Source organism: Daktulosphaira vitifoliae, unplaced genomic scaffold (genome assembly GCF_025091365.1).
Source record: "Daktulosphaira vitifoliae isolate Bord-2020 unplaced genomic scaffold, ASM2509136v1 Scaffold_1, whole genome shotgun sequence".
Taxonomy (NCBI): domain Eukaryota; kingdom Metazoa; phylum Arthropoda; class Insecta; order Hemiptera; family Phylloxeridae; genus Daktulosphaira; species Daktulosphaira vitifoliae.
Window position 1 is genome coordinate 5,639,458 of NW_026099572.1, and position 22,341 is coordinate 5,661,798.

The 22,341-nt window shown below is 25.4% G+C and overlaps 1 protein-coding gene across 5 annotated transcripts; it reads right to left on the reverse strand.

Annotated features, from left to right (window-relative positions):
- Positions 1-432: 432 nt before the first annotated feature.
- On the reverse strand, positions 433-21,511 carry LOC126896095 (uncharacterized). 5 transcript variants are annotated; one of them, XM_050668557.1, is made up of 19 exons: positions 20,787-21,511; positions 8,124-8,209; positions 6,076-6,183; positions 5,918-5,992; positions 5,648-5,730; positions 5,326-5,415; positions 5,001-5,079; positions 4,849-4,928; positions 4,566-4,782; positions 4,259-4,504; positions 4,041-4,202; positions 3,901-3,985; positions 3,741-3,832; positions 3,517-3,652; positions 3,373-3,447; positions 3,248-3,305; positions 1,603-1,821; positions 1,494-1,529; positions 433-816 (listed from the first exon to the last, which is right to left on the reverse strand). In XM_050668557.1, exons 1-19 carry the CDS (start codon positions 20,903-20,905, stop codon positions 667-669), a joined length of 2,196 nt encoding a protein of 731 aa, XP_050524514.1. In that variant the 5' UTR covers positions 20,906-21,511; the 3' UTR covers positions 433-666. The 5 variants fall into 5 exon arrangements, with proteins under 5 accessions (XP_050524514.1, XP_050524513.1, XP_050524515.1 ...); XM_050668556.1 differs by having other exon boundaries at positions 5,648-5,736; positions 20,787-21,507; XM_050668558.1 differs by having other exon boundaries at positions 4,575-4,782; positions 5,648-5,736; positions 20,787-21,503.
- Between the last annotated feature and the right edge of the window lie 830 nt (positions 21,512-22,341).

Here is a 22,341-nt window from a genome sequence, read left to right on the forward strand (position 1 = left end):
GCGCGTCAACAATAATTAACACTTAAAGATGTCGAAAGTACAAACATCAATTCCCCATTCTTAATTTTATTTTTCTGTGGTTTGTTATTTTCATTCTGTATTTATCACTAATTTTCCATTACAAATCTCTTAAGTTGACATCAAATGTCAAACATGAACCACCCACGCATTGTTATAATGGCGTGTTATATTTTTCTTGTTAACTAATGTGCTCAAAAATAATGTTTGTCATTTATCCTGAACGTTTTTGTTGTCATATCAATCAATACGATTTGTACACATAGATGATCAAGTACTTAAAATAATTCGTTTTTATAACAGCTAACGTATAGACATGTTATAGGATTACCAGTTTATAAGAACACAAACATTATTTCATACTAACTAAATGATTTTATGAAATAAATATCGGAGAAATACAAACAGATAAAGTAAAAATTAAAAACTTTTTTATTAGTTTACTTTTTAAAAAACAAATTAACAAGATATTTAATAGATAAAAGTAAAATTAACTTAATTACAATTTAACAATACAAATAGATAATTGTTCGTAACTACATCAATAACATAACAACTAAATATTACAAATCATACCTATATTTTTTTCATTATAAATAAAAAAATCATGCAATAAATAACAGTAATCAGAGTCGTTTTAATAATATTTCATAAAGTGATATTTGTATCTTCCAAATGAGTTGAACCGTTTCCACTATCATCCGAGTCCTGTTTGTTATGATCGTTTCTTTCGCGAACTTTTAAACCTAATCCTTCTCTAAATTGTCGTCCAATGCTTCTGGCAGTCAAACTGTGTACCTAAATAATTATTAAGTTTATTAAATACACGGTATTTAAAATTATGAATTTACTATTGTGTTTCTAAAACAGCAAAATGCATTTAATTTATGTGAAGTATTAAAAAAATATAAATCTAAAATTGGGATAGCATCATAATAATAAATAATAAATAGGATATCGCTACATCATAGGCACAACTAGGGATGGTGCTTAGATCCTCAAACTTTTTTTTTTGAAAATTGTATATATGTATTAATACATATATAAAATTTTGTGGTAAGGAAATAATTTATTTAGCACCCCCAAAAATTGTATTTTAGTTGTGCCTGTGTACTATGTTCAAATAAAGTAAATCAATAGACAATAACTATTGAAATCCTAAAATAAATTTTTCATATACTTTTTATCAATGGGTATTAAAAATAAAACTAGCTTAGTAAATATGTAAATTTTAATATAACATACCAAGTTTCACAAGGCCTCAATTATACATCTTTTATAATAATGCGAAATGTTTATAAAAATAAAAAAGTAACTTTAATAATTTTATAAAATATTTATATTTATTTATAATACTTAAAACATCCATGTATATATAATTTATAACATTACGGCGTAATATATAAAATTATTTAAGTTAAATTCCAATATTTTTAATTAATTTTTGTTTGACTGCAAATTTTTAATCTACTCACTTGTTTAAATGAAGATGTACTTTTGTTCTCAGCTATCTAAAAATATTAATGCATATTTAATTAGATGTTTTAATTATTAATACAAAAATTAAGTTAATCTAACACATACATTAGATGAAAAATGTTTAGCTAATTCCTTAACGGATGGCATGTGGATCCCATTTTCACCGCTAGTTTCTTTTGCTGGACTTTGTAATGGGCTAGTTTGTCTATCCGACCAAGAGCATACCTTAACCACTTCTTGACACCTTTCATTGTTTAGAATCGCTTGCTGTTTTCGTTGTTGATCGTTGTCTTCGAGATGGACAACCAATTTCGACACTTTAGTCTACAGGTACATACAACGTAGACATTTCGATGATAATTTATAAAAACTTAATATTTTATTCCAAGTTATTTCGCAAGAAAATTTATTAAACGAATTAAAAACATGTAAAATTGGTGCTATTTGAAACTAAATCGCTAACGGGACACATTAAAGGAGTCAGATGATATATATGCAGTAATTTACTAAACTTACTATCTCCCATTTTTTCGTTAAATAATGATTTTTACATAAAAATATATAAATAAAAATTCAATTAATTTTCATAAACCATTGTAAATATCAAGTTTATTGTAAAAAAAAATTATTTTTAAGAGTAGATTTTAACTTTAAAACTTAAATGAGAACTTATTATTATTATTTTACTATTAAATGGATATAACTAAATTTAACTAGTATTGTATTATTACTTTTTAATTTTTTATCATTTTTAGTTAAACGAGTTAAGATTAGCGAGAGGAGTGCATAACATAAAAAATTTCTTTTTCATAATAGAAATAGAGCTTGCTATACCCATCTCTTCATTTATTTTAAATCTTTAGTTGCTAATTTCTCAAAAAATAATGATACAAAACTGGTTAACGACTAATCGACATTTTATTTAGAACATTATAAGTTTTGGATTCTACATTTTAGTATTAATTATGTTGTAAACTCTTATAACTTAAAAATAATGATATATAAGATCTAATGAAACCATATTTTTCAGCGTCAAAAATCATGTAGGGATGTGCCAAATCATTTATTTTTAAATTAAATATGATTTTTATAGAAATATTATGATAATATCAAAATGTTGAACATTTTACAATTTTTTTACTTTTAAAAGAAATTTTTTCAGTTCAAGTTAGAAATATAAAAATTACATTTCAGAATCAATCTGATAATTCTAAGGTCAGGTATAAAATCTGCTACGAAATTCCATTCAGAATCTTTTTGATACTTGGCATAGAATTTTTTTTATTTTTTGTTGTGCAATGTTATAATTATGTTATATGTCCAAATTTAACTCAATTTCATAATCAAAGTTGGTTTAAAGAAATATAAAGATTGTGTTAATTGTTATTATAAAGAACAAGACTGTAGAATAATAATATAAAACTAAAATTATTTGTGGGTATAATTATATAATATTTTATTATAAATAATAAAACAATGGTAACTTAATTTTTTCTTAATTCATAATAAAGTATATCTAAAATTTATATCTCTGAAAAGAACCCAATTATTGACAATGCAAAAAAATTTAGAACAATTTTAACAATTTTTGATTTGGTGATCACCCAACCGTAACTTCTACATCAAAATCTTCAAGAAATATAGGGTTTTTAACAAAATTTTTAGTGGATTTTCGAGACTTAAATGTAAATCTGGGTAAAGTACCGTAAAGTATATTTTTTTCCAAAACACCAAGGTCATAATCACTAACCTGTTTTGCATTTGAGGTGTTATTTTCTGAACTATTTATATAATAATCTCGGCCATAACTATTAAAAAATATACAAATGAATATTAATTGAAATCACACTGTTCTTATGATTATAAGTTTCTTACCGCTCGCTGTCTGGTAACTTAGGACTACAAACAATTTTCAGTGGTTTAGGCGAATCGTTTGAATTCGACAAATCTCTAAAGATAAACATTACATTTTTATAGAAAATATACTATAGATAAAAAAAAAATTTAAAAAAAACTTACAAAGATGAGTCGCTACTACTCATACTTCCAAATTTGGATTTATATTTTCTCTTTTCAATATTTTCAGCAGAATACGGATTGTTTATTAGAGGCAAGGCTTTCTCCCACTTTAAATGTTCTCTTTCTGCTATTGTACCTATGATTACAAAACGTCAAGTATATTGAATAAGACTTAATTGCTTAAGCTTTTGCACTCATTAAAAACACTTGAATTTGTCTCTTACCTGGTCTAGGTGGCATTGAGTCTTCTGTTATTCTTTCTTCTGTTTCCATATTTGGGACAGTTTCATTCATAACATTTGAACTTAAACTAGATCTACATAGTTGAATAGAAAAATAACTCTGTTAATAATATTTGTGTTATCTATAATGGATAATAACTACCTAGGCCTTGGCACAGGTTTTTCAATAATATTGACAATTTCAACTGTTTGCTCATTTTCTTTTTGTAGATCTAATGATCCTTGTCCTATGAATTGTTTAATTAAACAACTATTTAAAAGATAAAATTTGAATTAGTATACCTGAATCAATTTGAGTAAGAGTCACGTGTTTATTGCAAGCCTCTAATACTGGATCCCAATTTAATGGATTATCCTCCTCACTACTTGGACTGTCAAACATCAATCGAATCATCTTTTTGTCTAACACAGTAGGTTTAGTTGTTTCTGATTCTTGGCTATCAGCTAAAAAATAATTTTTTTAACACATTTCAATTAATTTAAAAGAAATGCATTCATACACAAATCCAAAAGTTCATCTAACGCTGAATTAGAATAGTCTGATAGTTCGGATGTTTCATCGGCATCACGATCGCCTATTAATGGCTTCGTGTCTTCACATGGGTTAGGTACTAACATCGGTACTGGTACAGGGTGATGATGGAAATTATTTGAGCCATTAACATTTCGGTTCTGTTTTTTCTTTTGAAATAGCCAATTGTCTTCCCAAGAATCCACTGTCGAACTAATTCCATGATCATCTAAATCTAAGCAGTTAATTATATAAGCAAAAAATCAACAGGTAATTGTTTCAATATATTCCATTACAGTTTTTACCATCAGTTACTATGTCAGATTCAAAATCAGGTAGAGGAGTTTTGTACCCTCTTAATAATTTTGCGTTTGACATAAATAATCCAAGTGTCGATTGAGACCTTTCTTCGTCTTCTTCATCTCCCTCATTATATCCATCATCATAGTCTGCTTCAACATCCGAATAAGTGTTGTAACTTGTAGTGGTTACTTCTTCTACACGTTCTTCAACCTGATAAATTTGTTTGGCTAATATAATTAAATCGAATGAAATATAACAAAAAAATAATTTGCTTACGGTAAAGGAGATCCGCTCTGGGATAATTTTACATCTTGAGTTATCTGTTTTCTTTGAACTAGAAGAGTTTAAACTGGAGGCTGAAAATAATACATAATAGATGTATCGCTTTGTATAAAATGTACATTTAGTTAAACGTATCTTGTATTTACCCGAATTTCTCGATGAAAATTTGCCGAATCTACTATTTCCATTAGGAATACGTTTCTTAGTCTGACTATTAGAAACAATCTGAAATAATATTGATTAAAATATTAAACAGTATAATAATTTTAATTATACTATTTTAAAACTTGTAACTTACAAACATATTTATCGAATCAACATAAATGAAAAACAAAAGAAACAATAACTACTTAATCATTTTGGAAACGAAAAGAAGCCATAGAATTTAAATATAAAGGTTTCCAATGGACTCGTAAGTTAATGTGTTTAACACTTCTACGTGATCACTGAATTATTACAGTAACAACAAACCTTGTTTAGTATAGCTGTGGCCAGTAAATCTTCATAGTCTTTTTCTTCTAGATCTTCTGCTAATGGGACAACGCATTTTTTTTGAGCAGACTAAAGAAAAATGTATGAAAAGTTACACAAAAAAATATAATTATTTTAAGTATCTATAAATTATAAATTATAAATTATCCTTATACTTTTATGTAGTTCAATAATAAACAGTTTATAGTTTTAATAATTTTCCCAATAATATTTTGCCATTGAGTTGTATTAATGTATTATACTAATAACATTTATCATACATTTTTGTTTTAAAAAGAAACTTAATATGACATAAACCTACCTGTAGTTCGGGCAACGCTTCAACTTCACTGTACAACTCATCCAAAATTGATTTTAATCTTTTAGGTATATTCTCAAATTCGTCTGTTTCTAAAAAAAATGTTAAAAGTGTTATTGGTATATTTTTATAAACATAAAACGTACGTGACCTAAAAATCAACTTAGGTTTATAGATAAATAATACACAAAAAAAAAAAAAACATTTAAACGTCATTTCTAAAAAATGACTAATACTATTTTAATGAATGTTAGTTATTAACGATCCATTTACCTTTAATGATTGAGTGTATAGCATCATTTAATATGGTGGCCAACTTTTCGTGATACTTCCAACAAATTGACATGTCTATAGTTAAATAAAAGTACATACTATGTAACATAAAACATTTGAGCTAACACAAAAAAAAAAAAATTAAACTCTGTACTAACAATCCGGATGAGTAGACAGTGGCGTAAGACATACATCATCAAGACCACCATCCACTAGCCCTTCAACTAATCGTTCCAAATATTCACGAACTTCAAAAAAAGTTTCATCTGTAAAAAAAAAACTAAATTTTTATTACTATTATAATTAGTTTATCTTAATCAAATTTAATGAAAAAAATAGTCCTAAGGTCAACGACTGTACTATGTGTTTATGCTTAGATAATTAAAAAAAATATTGTAATACTATTACAGTATATATATTGAACCTTCAATTAATTAGACTAAATTAACAGATTGATAATGAATCAAATAGATTCATCAAATACTGTTTCATAACATATATTTATTAATGAAGTTAGAAAATTAGTACAACTTTGTTTAAATTTCATTATATAAATACTTTTTACTTACATAAATTCTTAAAAAATTTTCTTAGATAATGATAATTTAACATGATGTAGACGTTAATAAGAACCATAATAAAAGTATTTTGCAAGAAATAAAAAGTTATTAAAACCAGTTTTACTTCAATTTTGAAGCTATCACATAATTTATATTAATGAAACTTTTTTATATTTTTACGTTGTTATTTTAAAATTAACTAATAAATTATGTTTCTCGTACTTCATATTTACTATTAGTAAATATTAAAAATATAAAATCATCAAAGAAATTTAATTAAAACGAAAACAATAATTACATAAATACTAGATAATGTCAATGACATTTATATTTCTTCCTGTAATATTTTGTCATAAAGATATAACAATTTTTACTATAGTATTTTAGAGAAAGTTTTTGTACTACATTTAAAAATAAAAATAAAGGTGTAATAATTACATAATATCAAAAGTTAACATAAATTTAACTATTCATCAATAAAAATATAATATTTTTTTTATGGTTTGCTTGACAAATTTTGAAATATTAATGTTTTATTATCTTTTTCTGTAAATATCAACTTCTCGTATAAATAACAAAATTAATGATTTATTTTAATCTATTTTAGAAGTAATAAATATTAAACAAAAGTTTAATACTTCGATTCTAAAATTTATATTAAACTTGAGTTTTTCATAAATTAATTAAGGTTTATTAATTACTTATCAAACACAAACAATCACAAAGCAAAGTATTTTACAAACCATTATAAATTATTAATATTTTAATAACCAAAATTTGGATATATCAATAGACACTGATTTTTCTTCTATTAAAATAAATTTATAAGATATTTACAACTAAAAGGTTTAAACTAAAAAAAATAATGAACTCTGAAATAATTAAAATTAAAAATTGAGATTTGCAAATTTTTGGTAAATATTTGGTTTAGGAAATAAATGATAAAGTGCTCTTTATCATTTATCTATTATATTTAAAAATCCACCTTGTTTTTTAATCTTTTCAAAAAAGAGGTTATTTTACTTTTTAATTTTCTTCTTATTTAATTTTTACCATAATGTCATATTAATACCTTCAGTTCTGAGTGTCTAATATAAAACCCTTATTTTGTTATTTAAAAAACAAATGTAAAAAACTTCCGTCTGATTATTTGAATATATATTTAGAATATGCATTAAACTTAATAAATTAAAATTTAGCTCTTATATTTGTTTAAACTTCATATCAACAAAGTTGAAATAAATTTTTACTTATTAATATTTAGACTAATTGAAGTCATTTCAAATATAAGTATTAGTTATACTGTTCAGTAATTATGGAGAAGTCACTTGATTTTGAGAAAAATGTAAAAAAAAATATTTACTAGTAATTTATTCATAACTAAATATAAAAATATATAAATCATTATTCATAATAGATAAACATTTTCTCATCAAATTATACAAATTTAACGTTTAAAATTTATTTAATTTTGAAATGTAGTTAGTAATTTAAATTAAAATCACTTATTATTATTTTTAATTATTAGAATGCTAAATATTTTATAACAAAAGTTATATTCCTAATTATTGTATTTCAAATTTAAAAATCATCAATTAGTAAAATATAAATCCCAAGTTCAAATTATTTTAACTATAAATACTTACGGTCATCGTTTTTTTCGTGGGACGCCACTTTTAACTTCAATTTTTTGTTGAGAATTTCACGATGATTAATGTGTGGTAAATTAATTCTGAGAACACAAAATAATTAAAAATTAAAAGACAAATTTTATAAAAATCTTAAAATTATCAATAAACTCACAAACGCATTTTAATTTTATTATTAATGTATATATTTATTATATAATTTTAACTAATTCAACGTAACAGAAAAATATCTAAACAAAAAAACTTCTAGACAACACGCGAAAAACATAAAAGTAAAGAGTTCCATGTCCTTTTGTTGATCTTCGATACCATCAGAGGATAAAAAAGAACCTTCGGGTATCAATATCGCATTAACTTTGGCCATAGTTCACGCTATTGAAAATAATATATGCCAAATAATTATGAAGATGCCTAAGCCACCACCAGCAATGGACTATGAATAATTACGTATACACAAACTAAAGTGGATATCAAAACGGATAGAATTGATATTATTAATACTATGTATTATGCCCTATTACATGTCTGCGAACATTAACAACGGGAGATGAAAGAAATTACTTTCTCTATGCCATCGTACCAGTAAAGACCGGCTCAATATACACCAATGCCTAGACTACTATACCAAAATGTTACACAATTTCATCCCCACCATTGAGTTTACCGTAACCCCTTCATAAGCAACCCACAGATATAAACTTTAAGTTATGATATTTATACAAATTATGTTAAGACACAACAATGTTCACCTTTGGTCATTTGCATTTAACTTAAACGATTAAGATAAAATTATATATTTAACACTTTCCATAAAAAGACGAAAACCATTAAATGTACGCAATCTTTTTTAGTAATTTACGTTTTATTTTGCCATAAAATAATTGCACTTTCAATAAACAAAATACAAAATATATGGATATGTTTAAGTAGTTATTTAGTTTCCATTACATCTAATACCTTATACTTAAATAACGACTTTTTTTTTCATTTTGTCAATTTTCTCTGATTTCTAACTTTTTATATATATAAATAATTAATTTATACTCGCAGACGTTTCCATACTTTATAGTTTATACAACTTTTCTATAATTTATTTTTAATTACTCAAAAATAACTAAATTGCCTAACCACTATACAATTGCTTAATTTGGATATTTAGAATAAAAATTGTTAATGCAATTTTTGACAAATGAAAAATGTTTACTAGAATTTTTCTCTCTATTATTGTACACCCAAAAAGGAATTATACTATTAAAAGCAGCTCTATCTTCAAAGTATTAAATAGGAACATAAAACTCTCTAATCACACTTAAGTGTCTATTTTTAAATGATCAAACATCTATAAACCACTAAATAAATAAATATACTTATATATAATTTAAAAGAATAAAAATCTGAGTCAAAAACTAAAATTACTAGATATTTATTTCTGAATTTTAATGAAGGTTCTATTCATTTATAATATCATTGTCAATCTTACGAAGGTAACTTAGTAATCGTAATAAACTACAAAATAACCATTTTTTTAAATGTCAACTCAGACATTTAAGCAACAATATAAAGCTATACTTAAAAAATGTTTTAATGATAAAAATCAACGACAGACAATTTAAAAATTACAAATAATAAATTTAATACAATAAAATGAATTCCACCTGTAGGTTTTTTAAAAATGTTGTTTTAAAAACGCAAATTTAATAAATACACTTTAATTATTCAAAACTATTGCAACTTTAGTAGACTAGTATAGTTTTGCTTAAATAAGTAAAGTTAATACATTATGCCTTGTAATTAGGATTCGAATATAATTTATCAAAGTATAATCATTAATTATTACCACCAATTATGTTAAATGTTTATATAGTACTAAGATGTGTTATTATATTATACGGGCGTGATACTGTATCACAAGCACTAACTATGTCACTATTTCATAAAAATCCTTAATGCAATTGAAAGAAAATCTATATATTAGAAAAATAGCATACAATTCTACTTATATAATTTGTACGCGAAAATCGACATTAAAACTAATTTGTGATTGTCACATTGTTAATTAAAATTCTGGTTTTAATTTAGCAACAAATAAAAAATCAGATTTAAGGATCCATTCATCTGAATTTGTAACAATAGTACTATAATAAGTCCATAAAAAGTGGACTTATAACTACGATATTTATGTTGTCTTTTATATGAATTAGCGTCATGGAATATCAAATCAAACCATACGCGGTGCATATTAAATTAAACCCATATTTATGTCAGCGTATCTCAATAACAGTAATAATACCTCTATGCAATTGTACTGCGGATATGCATAGTAATATTCCGTGTGCGTTCTCACCGGTAACGGGTCAAACAGGAAGTGAAAATTCTCGGTCGCACACGATGTCGCAAATCATTTAAAATTGTAGTAAAAAAGTTCGATTTTTTAACGCCACTAAATAGGTTTAATTCATTACGAATAAACACCTTCGCGTTATTATTATACTTCTATGTAGGAAGAAAAATAATTGTTATATTATTCAGAGTAAAAACGAAAAAGTCAAAAAAAAAAACAGAAAGTTGACATTGCATTGCATTACATTGTTCGGATGTGCGTATTATTTATTACATTCAGAAAAAACGGCGCTTTCAATTATTGAAGTGATGAATCTAAGAATATCTAGACACTAGAATGATTAATGACTTAATATTTACCATATAAAGAAAAAGCACAGTTTCGCCCGTTGGTTGCAGCATTATAAATGTTAATTTATTCGACGAAATCATCATCATAATACTACACACATGGGAATTATGTTATCGAAGAAGACTTAAAAGGCATTTACAATCAACTACTATGATTTGATTCATGGTTGCACTTAATAAATTTACATCTATCATCTAAATTTATTTTACGAAAGAATGTTGAAAGAGCTATACTTTCTCTTTCATAGTACTTTTTTTATAAATGATTTAAGGCAAAAATAAGACATTTTTGATATGAAAAATAAAACATATATCACAATCATTTAAACGCAATAATATTTATTAGCCTGGCCTACTATAATAGTTTCAATAAGATTTTTAGACTTCGAGTTCAGTTTTAATAAATTATAATAGTCAATTATAACATTATAGAAAAAATATGTTAGACTTATGAACTTGCCAACACAAAATATTTTATAACAACTAGGAAAAAAAATCTTTTTTTAGAAATAATTTTATGGTTGACGCGATTAGCCCGAGAAATAAATAACAGCGACATATACAACCAATATCTATACATGAATAATTTCTAACTTGTTGATTCAAATGTTAATTTAAATACGCCTAATTACATGTTATTGTTTATCGACCCACGAAGAGACTACGTAAACTCATTGACAATAGTCTATAGGTCAATGTTATTACCTGGGTATGTGATTTTACATAGCTGGATGTCCATTTACTATTCATGTTTGTTTTCTATGTAAATAGAAATTAACATGACCTCGAAAACAGTAGATTTTAATTAATCACTAAACGTTAATTGCTGACGATCGTGGGTTAAGGAAAATTGGTATTGTATCTCTCATTTACGTTATAATTTTAATACACTATTATTTTATTGTGCACATAATACGTGATCGATAGTAATTAAATATTTCATTGCACATACTTGTCAAAAATAGAAGGAACGAATAAAATAAATGGACTGTTATTAAAGTGCATTGACCAACATAAAACTCAAGAAGACGTAAAAATTTAAGTGGCTGTTGGTGATGACTACATAGCGTGAAGAGCAATGTAAAACATCATAGAGAATCTGATCCCCAATAAAATAGATAATGGAATCGATACATCGTCACCATCGATTAATTACTTTCATAACAAACACATTAATTAACTCTATATATAATACAACAATATAGGTTCGAAATCTTGACTATTAAAATAAATGTATAAAATCTCAAATGATTTAAGAAAATTAAATAAGTAATTGAATATTAGTAAATTGAATCTCTTAGGACATTATTCATGACATTGTTAAAATATTTTACTTCTTTAATTAAATTTTATATGATATTTGAATAAATAGATTTTTTCCTAAAATTAAATTTTAATATTTTTAGACATTGAATATTTACTAATTGTATTTAATCAATGTCTAAGATAATAGTATTATAAACGTGTTCGCGCGTTAAAGTTTCTCATTAACCATATATATTTTTAATTCTATAATTTATGTCTATAAAGTAACTATACTAGTTGAATGGATAATAATTTATTAATAATAAATTTTTTAATCACGTGCATTAAATTTTCATAAAATTATAATGTACAAAATTTTATTCCATTTAATAATTAGTAAATTCTACAGAAATTATTCCAATCCATGCAACCACAGTCTACATAATTATAGAACTAAATTTTATATTATTATTACACCTAACCATTAGTTATCTATATCAATTAAACATTTGCACAAAAGAACAGTTGATTTTTTTTATTTTACCAACTATAACTGAAATTATATTTTATAATAGAAAATGGATCATTGAAAAAAAGTCAAAATCTCATACGTTTAAACCATCACATTGTTCGCGTCATCGAAATAATAGTTTATTAGACAATATTTTAAAAGTAATTTGACTAGGCAAGGGTGTTTAAATTATTAATTTATAGCTTATTTTTCGATGCCATAGGTTAAATTCATTTTTTTCCGATCAACCGGAAGAGTATCTCCAGGAAACCATACCCTTAATGGTTCCGCGTGCATACACTCAATATAAATATTTATTTAACGTAAATTATTATAAACTGTAACAGTACAATTTTTTACTATTCCATCGTGATTCAAATCAATGTTTTAAATTTTTTTTAATTATTTACATCAATATCCCAAGTAAATTATAATCTTCTAATTATTGATTTCTAATTAATTCTAATTATTGAACAATATTTGATATTCAAGGTTAAAACTAGTCTAGTATCTTGTAAATTTACTAGTTGTTGCTTAAATGTGCCACACATTTTTCATTTAAATAATTATTATATTATAACTAATATATTTAATATAGTTCAGATAAAAAATTGAAATAATAGTATAAAAACACTTACGGGGTTTATTACATGGAAGTCAATGATGAATATTACTATTAAAATGAAATAATTTAAAAACAAGTGTATATATATAGTAATTTCTTTAGGTTTTACTAAAATAAAAAATAAATGTATTTTGATACCGTTAAATCACCTTTACATGTCGAAGTAATACGACGAACTGACATTGTGTGGCAAGTCAGCGCACGCTATGGGCGCAAGCAACGGATGAGTGCATTCACATCACGTTGAATAATGGTCACTTTTAAACAGCGCTGATGGTAACAATCAATGCATTGGAATCAAATGTAATGGTATTACTGTATTAATGGAATAAATGTACTCTATTAAGATAAGGGATGCGCAATATTATGAATCGTCATTATATAAGGACGATTTTTTGTTGTGAAACTTCTTAAGTAAACTAGTTAAAACAATAGACTGTATTACAACAAAATTCTACAAAAAATACGTTAGTTATTAAATATTATTTATTAAAATATTAAACTTACTATTATAAATATGTAATCATAAAACTCTCTAAACCTTTTTTAATTAAATTGATATTTTTGAAAGGACGCATGGAGCGTTCACAGGTAGTATTTAAGAGATATATGATGCATTTGCTGAGCATTGAGAAAACCAAGAGTGATGCGTTCGTATCACTTTTTGATTAGGGAATTTCCAAGGTACAGTTTTGCCTTTTCATATAAAATATAAAAATTAACGGTAAAAATTCGATATAATTTCTTACAAACAAAAAATGTTAGAGATTTCACAAAAAATGTTTTTAATACCATAAACCTTTATTTAATTTGAATACTTAATTTTATGATGCATGTACTACGTTTATATTGAACCACAAAAAAGTTTTAAAAATAAAAGGATTTAAAGAAATTAAAACATTTATGATTTCATTTAAATGATCAAAATCGTGTTTGTATGAAATAGAAATTAAAACGTTTTAATAAAAGTTAAGTTAAATTATCAATAATTGATCTCTGTTGACATAATTAATTTAAAACAGTTTTCAAATAATTGAAAAATTTTGTAATCTTAAATTGCTTAACTAAAATGTTATTTTCAAATAGAATAGATAAACAAGATAATTTCAGAGACGTTTTCAATAAAAAAACATTGAGGTAACATGAGAAGTGGCATTAATTTGCAACTTTTATTACACGTCTGTAAAATGAGACCAGCAAATAGCTTAAAACAGACAAATATTTTATTTCAATAAGAGATTTTCATATACAAACAGAAAAAGTTTTAGGCAGTGGTTTATATCCGTTTCGCGGTACAAAACAAACGTCAATAATATTGCACCTACAGTGTAATATTTCACGTCAAATAACGTCACAGGTACGGCAATGGTTTGTACGATACAAATAACGTGAGACAGAACTCGTAACGCGCACTATTATTTTACGCCGTAGTGTTGATATAGTGTCCTACAAATTTCACCAAAACTAATATAAGTAAAGAAAAAAGCAAACAGAAAACTGTCGAGTCAGCAAGATGACAACAAAATAAAAGTTGTAAATGGAAAAAACAAAAACGTATGCAACGTACGATTAAGTTATCTATTTACCGTATCAAATATTTAAATCGTAAGCTTAAATTAAGCAATTTAAAAAAGACATTAAAATATGGGTCAGTTTTTTAATATACCTAATTTTTTTCTATTAGATCCCTAACAAAATATTATACATAATAAGCTCATCGAGATAGTTCCATAAAATCGTCATCCAAAGATGATAGTTTGCCCTAAATAATCAGATTGATATCATGTCGTATCTTAGTGCTGAGATTTAATTTTATTGCGATGAACCACATATCCACATAACAAAGCGCTTTATAAAAGAAGTATAAGGGAGACCATTCTCTCTTTTAGAACAAATATAATTACACTAGTAATGAAAAATATTCTTATGTATATCTTCTTCGGGGCTATAACCCAATAAAGTATTAGATTCATTAGGATTTGATATGCAACCCCAAGAATTATCTTACAAGAGATAATTTAAAAATAATTCGTTCGCTAAAATTAAGTATTTAAAGAGCACCTGCACTCATTATTAGTGGAAGTGTAACAATTTATACAATGTAGAATTTGTATTTGGTACTCATACGATTTACATAACTTTTTAGTGTTAACTTTTGTAACGCCCACCATGATTTTTTTTAGAACCACGACTAAAATGCAAAACATTTTTAATAATTCACGAGATATTTGCGAAACACAAACTCAATACATTTGATATTAGTGTAATTTTGAATATGCATACTTATTAATCACCTCGTGCAGATAACTCGCACACAAAGCTCATCACGAAAAGTGTGTTTGTCTTACTCTGTAGGATTGCTTCATTTCAGAAAGAACTACAAGTATCATAATGAAACAAATAAAAGTTTACACGTGCAAAGACCGCGCGACTGGAGCACTCGAAATTAATGATGTCCGAGCGGCAACAATAAACGGTCGTGCCAACCGTACATTCACCTTTCACTTTTCATTATCAAAATCGTGGTTAGTAAAAATAATCTTGACAGTTTCGACACTGGCGTTCCCTTCACTGTTAAAAAAAAAAAATGTCAACAAAATTGTACATAAAACTGATTTTATATCATTATTATTATTTATTATCATTATTTTATATCAAAAATTAGGTACCGTTATTGGTATTTTAACATTTTAAACAAATCAAAAAATTACATTATTACCCCAAACACACAATTCAACATGATTTTTTTTTAGTTTTATATTTTTACTTAAGTGTGTTCGATGACAATCAGCCAAAAGTCATTACTCGATAATACTAGTAAAATAATTATTTCGTTCAATTATTATTTATACATTTTGTTATTAAACTACTAATTAATACCAAGTTTAACTGTTATACTTAACAGACTACTTATATCATAGATCTAGGTGATGGCCAGTAACCTATTTAATAATAACAGTGTACGTACACCACATGTTTGTTATTTAAGTCATAATGGTCCAATCATTAACTACTTTGAATCGACATATAAATGGTGCATATTTTATTAAAATACAAAGATTATGTTTTATCCAAGTAAATAATATAAATATAACTTATATTCATTGTCATGTCTATCAATGTCGGCGCTTAATATTTTAATTAGTTGAAATCCAAAGACACTTATCTAAGATTTGTGAACACTTCTCCATTTTTTTTTTAATTCGATATTTACAAACTAATGATAATTTAAAAATAATCAGGAAGATATTATAAATAAAACTTCAATAAATTTTAATATTCAATAAACATTTTTATTTACAATTAAAGTACATGAAATAAACACACATACATCTTATTAAGAATAATAACAGATGAGCTTTAGTTTCATCAAATCCTTTAACAATTAACATACATACCATTATTCAAACTTTTACTCATTAATTATTAAAACGAATTTTTATAAAACGAGTTAAAAAAAAGGAATTTTATGTAATTATGGATTTTTTTATATTTTTAATAAATTAATTTTTTTTTAAATTATCATCAAATCAATAACTTAGTCAACATCATCATCATCCTCATAGCCGTTATCTCAACAATTTGGGGTCGTTTTTACCTTAATTATTTGGCTAAATTTTACACCAGCTCTTGATTTAATGCATTTCATCATGGCAGATGGAGCCAGTATGGAGTAAGGTGTATGTCACTATTAAAGTTCTTGTATAGTCACCCATCTGGGAACTAACAGCAAATAGCTCAGCTGTACATCAACGATAAGGAGACAAATTAAGGCGTCCCAGGGTTTATCATTTAATTTACTAAAAATAAGTCATTCATAACATAGAATATTGTATATTGACTGTAAACAATTGATAGTTTTAAGTATTAATTTAGTATTATTAGGCAATACGATAAGAAATGATTGATTAAAACAACTAAAGAAAATAAAAAATAATAATTTGTTGTGAAAAAAACACCAAAATGAAGAATATCCCCTGTCATCTCTTTTGTACGAAACAACATTCTATACGAATACTCGTCTTTCTTGTTAAAAATTTAGAATAATTCAAGGTTTACCTTGATAAATACCAATTCACCGCAGAGTCATTTAACACAATTTTTGCTTCTTCATTTACTAAAAGCGTTGTTTATCAAATTTTATACGCTACATTAATGTAATGAAATATATGTAGTAACGAAACTATGACTCTTGAAAACTTAAACTATAGTTAAATTAATATTATGAAGGAAATTATTTAATTAAAAATAATGCATAACTTGATTTACAATAAGACACGTAATTCATTTTTTTTTTTTTAACAAAATATTGTAATGAGTATTTAAACTTATGAATCTTGCCAAACACATAAATAGAACTTAAGAAAATTAAAAATGACAATATTAAATGATATTTTAACTCAAAATAAAAAATTTCTTTAATAGTTTTTTATAATTTTTAAATGGTTATATAGCCAGATAAGGTAATTTACAAATTTCACATTTTATTTTGTTTTTAATTTTTTCTGATAACAATTTTTAATTTAATTTTTAATTGAATAATATTATTCAAGTTATTATGACACTCCAAAAATATTAGGAAATCGTTACAATGTTTGACATTCTAAAACATGTAAGTTTTTCAGAGTACAACATTCGTGTGTTCGTATTAAAATTAAATATCTAGATTAATATTTATATAATTAAGTAACGACTCAACATAAATGTTGAATAGTTACATGAAAGTGTTACCGTTTATGTACTTGTGTGGATAACACAGAAATATTTACATAACAATATGAATTAATTTATTGATAAATCACTAATATAATGATACTTGATATTTTAATACATTAAAACTGTAATTAAATTTGTAATGATTTGAAGATGAGCAATATAAAAAAATGCTGGATTAAAAAATCAAAAAACAAATAAATCAAATATGAATAGTGAATTTTTGACTATTTTAATGTCATTATCAAAAAGAAATCCTTGAATAAATATTAACACTATTTCCGAAAAATGTATATACTTCTATTACACAAAATAAAACGAATTATAATTTTTATATGTATTTTATTCGCGAATAGAAAATAGCTCACTATTTTTTTATAGATTTCACTAGTTAACATAATTTATTTCGTTCATCTGTTTTAATAAGATCGTTCAATTTCGCCAATTGAATTAAACTATACTATACATTTAAATCCACTTTAGTTAATATTATTTTATAATAGTTTATTTAAAAATTCATAATTGGAGGGGGCACAAATAAAATTTTTCATTTGACAAGCTATCATGAACAATTTTTTATTCATTTTAAGTTGATTGCGAGTTTAAAAAAATATTAACAAAATGTTTATATCAGCATGTGCCTGTGTTTCACCCCTTTAAATACGCCACTTTGCGTTAATGTGATTATTTTGTTGTTTGTTGGCCATCATTATGTATGATAAAAATTCTTCTTCCCCGTCGACCTCGGGGTCATTCATCAAGTGTAGTCAGTTGTTTATAGCGCTTTTATGAAGGTTTTACTCCCGGAACAAAATAAAATGCGTGTTATTCATTGCTTCGTGTACTTCTACTACACACGTGGATGACAATCCTATAACGTATTTGAATGTCACGCATATCCACAAGTCGGAAGATTAACAATCTTCACACAATAATAGATAGCTGTAAAAATGATAACTCTTTTTGCTAAATTTTTTTTTCGTGTACGAGAAACACCTCAGTATGGCCAACGCTCAAGTGCGATAAAATCGGTCTGAAAAAACTCATACATTATTGTCAAGCACCGTTTTAAGATCAAATGGGGATGTAATAAGTATGGGCGAATTCCCACAAAATTAGTTCCGCGTTCACTTCTATTAACGCGGTTCAATTGGCATATTTTCGTTTAACCGTATATTTTTCCTGTCACAGGTATTAAAAAAATCTTGTAATTCGTACGATGTCTATGTATCATCCGACACCCGTCTGAATCATATTTTTATATTAAAAAATTGTATTATTTATAGGAACGTCTAGAACTAATAGATGTACAAATACATATCAGAACAATTATTTGGGTTTCGCTAAGCGTTTTTAACATATACCCATTTAAATTCAATATTTAATTTTTCCATAATAAATTTTATTTAGACGAATTTATGAAATTATTCAGTTTTAAAGGTTAAAGATTAAAACATAGACAAAAACGTTCAATTGTTACTATTTAGATCTTAGTTTTAAAAATAATTATTTTAATACCTACTGCTATTGCAATTTTTTATTTTTAAGTTAACACTCAACCCAACCAAAGTAAATAATAACACATTAACATATTTTCACTACTCTGATAATGAAAAGAGTCAATATAATTTGTCAGCAAACTAGACTACTATCCTACATTAAAGATAAGATTAGTTACTAAAAAATATCGAAATAGTTCCATTCATCGCAATAACTACATAATTAAAACTCTCGAGTAAAGTTAGTTTTTCCTTAGTCATTAATCGACACTCCTTTATTGCATTTTACATGTTATCACGTTATAATTACAAATTATACTGTCTTAAAGAATTCAAGTATAAATATGTATCTATTAAAATAATATAAATACTTCTAAAACTTTTTTAATAAAACTAATTTTTTCCGTGAAATTATGCAATATATTATATCAAATAATAAAAAATGTAACGTGACGAATTCATTCACTATTATGTACAACTAATATTCAGTAAATATAAGTTAATAATAATTGATTATTATTATTATTTGAAATTTTGCAAACAATTAAAATGTTATTTAATTATTTAATTTTTTAATAAATTATTAATGCATAACATACTGAATATGTGTGAAGTGACAATAAAATATTAAATTAAAATTAATTATGAAATTAAGTAATACAACAGCGACTATGGAAATTAACTATTCAACATTCAATGATAAATTAAAATAAAGAAAGAAATACTTAAATACAAATAAACTTTTTACTGCCAATAAAGTTTAGAAACAATAAAATATTAAAATTTTAGCTAATTTCGAAATGTTCATTTTTGAAATTTATAATTATTTACTTATAGTTTTCTATAGATTTGATCGGTAATTTCAAAATAAAAAAAATACAAGGTAACTTGAGTAAAATGCATAGCAATTAAACAATTAAGGAAACCTAAAAATTTCAACGAATTTTTTTGTACATTAAATCTTAATAACAGATTTATTTTCATAAAATAAATTCTAAAATCTATCTATAGATCCAATCACTGCATTTTTTTTTATACTTGTATATTTTAAACGCTAAATTCGATTAAATTTAATTCCAAAAAACTAAATAAGCTCTGTAATTAAACAATATTTCAATTGCTTTTACCCTATTTGAATTTTAACAAGAAAATTTTAAAAATATACAACAAGATCATATCCCATATATTATTAAAACTAGCTAATTTGGTAAACTACCGAGTAAATATTGTGAATTAAACATCGACAGCACTAATTTTTTAGGAGACGTTTTTTAATTACTCCATAAATCGTAATATTCAATAGGCTACATAAAGTCTAAATGCGCCAAAAATCTTTTACAACATTCCAGTGAGAAAATAAATAGGAAATCCCTTACCTTTGACGTCGGTGGCCGTATACAGCATACGCCCCAACTACCAGTACAATGGCCACCGCAGTGCTGGACAGGAACATACCGACGGAGACCATGGCGAATTCAGCAGCGTCCGCCAACATGATCGCTCAGCGTACTTGGGGAGCTTTTGCATACACACTTACACGCACTCACTGGTTCATTTGGCGTTAAGCTGAAATGGCGGCAAGGCACTTGACGAATTATTCAGTCGCCAGTGTTGGCACTCGAATAGATAAAGATAAGAAAAAACAAAAAACCGTCACTTTTTTCCTATATCTATTAAAAAACAAGATTTATTATCGCAAACTATACTCTTTATTATTACTCAATTGAACTTCGCGCGGACGAGACTGAGCTTTACACGTGCACTTTAACACATAGCGAAATTGTCGATAATTTTAGAAACAAATTATTATAGCAACAAGTTCTTAGACAGATTCGAACGAACTATTTTATCAACAATAATTATGCTACTCGCGAGTCGATTCGTATACCAGTTGCCCTTTTTTGTCCCTACTGACTATCATCGCCATAATCATTACCATTCGACAGTTAAAATTACGCGTATCGGCGTTTAATGATTATTTGACTCGCCAACATAACACACGGATATAGTCCAAACGTGTTTGAGACACCTTGAGTTACAAATTTTTTATTAATATTTATCATCGTAATAATAACTAAGTAGCATCCAATTAATAACATGATTCACATAATATATTCGAACAACTACGATGTCCGGTAACCGAATGAGTAATGGAAAGTGAGCACTAAATTGTTTATTTTAGTAAACGTGTTTTTTTTAATTTATGCATAAATTAAGTATACCTGCATAAATATTTTTAACAATTGTGTAAATCTGTATCACGGCAGTAAATCCATTGGACAGATATTTATGTTATACTTTACAACAAGAATAGCTAGTTTAACTCAAGTTTATGTTAACTTGTTTTTTTATTCTTCAAAAAAATATCTCTGAAATTAAATAAAATTTTAATGCAGTTAATCTTTATTTGAATTTTAATTCAGAAGTAGCGCTACGATTTTTGCAGGAGGTGCAGACGGAGGCAGATCTTTTTTAGGGATTCATAAAGAGTAATTTCTAAAGAATATTTGTTAAATAGCCAAACAATTTAACCAAAAAGACTGAAAAATTAACAAGTTTGTAACCCAAAAATGTTAAAAGAACTCAAAATAAAATACTACGAAAAATTCTTTTCGTTATATAGTTATTGAAATCATATAACTGATAAACTTAAATGTAAATCTTACGAGTTTAATAACAAAATCATTAAAAAAGAATTCGAAAAAAAAAATCAAAAATAAATTTTTTTTTCACTACATGTAGTGAATAAATTTATTTTGAAGTATAGAATTTAAGTGCAGAACTATGTGTAATATACCAATAAATTTATGTCAACGTCAGTTTATTAAAGATTACAACATTTATGTACATACATACGTATATAATGCAACACAAGATAAATAGTCGATTTAACATAATTTTTTTCTTAATATTTAAATGAAACATTTCAAT

Excerpts from the sequence above, each read along its gene's own strand:
- LOC126896095 (XM_050668556.1), bottom strand. The coding sequence starts at position 20,905 with ATGTTGGCGGACGCTGCTGAATTCGCCATGGTCTCCGTCGGTATGTTC. Across the intron at positions 8,210-20,786 it reads TACGGCCACCGACGTCAAAG|AATTAATTTACCACACATTA; the intron begins GTAAGGGATTTC and ends TTGTGTTCTCAG. Across the intron at positions 817-1,493 it reads GTACATCTTCATTTAAACAA|GTACACAGTTTGACTGCCAG; the intron begins GTGAGTAGATTA and ends ATAATTATTTAG.